At 64.6% G+C, this 1,114-nt stretch overlaps 1 protein-coding gene across 1 annotated transcript in view; it reads left to right on the forward strand.

The window, feature by feature from the left end:
- RUNDC3A (RUN domain containing 3A) overlaps window positions 1–1,114 on the forward strand; it is a gene marked incomplete at its 5' end in the record, with an annotated part of 5,556 nt that overhangs the window by 1,628 nt on the left and 2,814 nt on the right. The window contains 4 exons of the mRNA XM_010008115.1: window positions 24–113; window positions 227–307; window positions 431–596; window positions 820–977. Coding sequence (XP_010006417.1) covers window positions 24–113; window positions 227–307; window positions 431–596; window positions 820–977 — 495 coding nt within the window. The remainder of the gene's footprint in view (window positions 1–23; window positions 114–226; window positions 308–430; window positions 597–819; window positions 978–1,114) is intronic.

The raw sequence follows: 1,114 nt of genomic DNA on the forward strand, positions 1-1,114 counted from the left end.
GCGCCAGGGTTTTTCCCCTGCAGGCGGTTCTATGAGGACGGGTCCATCATGCTGCGGGAGGAGGCCATGGTGCTCACGGGGATGCTCGTCGGGCTCGGCACCATCGACTTCAGGTAGGGGTGGGTGACATGGTGGGACATGGGGACCCTGCCCTGACTGTCTCCCATCCCACTCCAACCCCCTGGGGCTGCTCTGAATCTCTGCTCCTTCTCCTGCCACCCCTCAGCTTCTGCCTGAAGGGTGAGGTGATGGACGGGAAGATGCCCATGGTCATTGACTACACGCCCTACCTGAAGTTCACACAGAGGTAAGAGCTGGGGTGGCCTCCCTGGGGTGGTGTCTCTCCCCAAACACCCCGGTGGGGCTCAGCTGGGCTCCCCCCACCCATGCCAGCCCCTTGCTGTCCCCACTGAGCCCCTGTACCCCCCAGGTACGACCACCTGAGTGAGGAGGAGGAGCGGGGCAGCGTGGAGAGCAGCACGAGTGAGGACAGCTCCCCTGACCACCCCTACCTGCCCCTGGTCACTGATGATGACAGCTGGTACAACAAGTGGCGCAAGATGGAGAAGAAATTTCGCATTGTTTATGCCCAAAAGGTACCAGGAGCTGGGATGAGACCACCTGGATACTGACCCTCCCAGGGATGCTCCAGCCCAGAGCATCCCCCCACCGCATCCCTGCATCCGCAGCCTGGGGGTACCTACAGCCCTTCATGCCACTGCCACCCTGGGTGGCCCTGGGGACGTGGGGGGGTCCTATGGGGATGTGGGGGTCCTGGTGGGGGGGCAGCAGGGTGCTGCTGATGGTGGCCTTGCACAGGGGTACCTGGAGGAGCTGGTGCGGCTGCGGGAGTCGCAGCTGAAGGACCTGGAGGCGGAGAACAAGCAGCTGAAGCTGCGCCTGGAGGAGGCGATGGTGCAGAACCAGCTGGAGAAGAGGGAGCTGGAGGGCGTCATCCTGGAGCTGCAGGAGCAGCTGTGAGTGGGGACCTGCTGCTGCTGGCTGTAGTGGGTGGGGGGGGTCCCTGGGTGTCACACGGGCTCTGGGTGGGTGCTGGGTCCCCAGTGCCCCATCAGCCCAGAGGGGCAGGGTGGGTGGTGGTCCCCGGCATCCC

The sequence above is a fragment of the Chaetura pelagica genome, unplaced genomic scaffold, assembly GCF_000747805.2.
Source record: "Chaetura pelagica isolate M959 unplaced genomic scaffold, ChaPel_1.0 scaffold520, whole genome shotgun sequence".
Lineage (NCBI taxonomy): Eukaryota > Metazoa > Chordata > Aves > Apodiformes > Apodidae > Chaetura > Chaetura pelagica.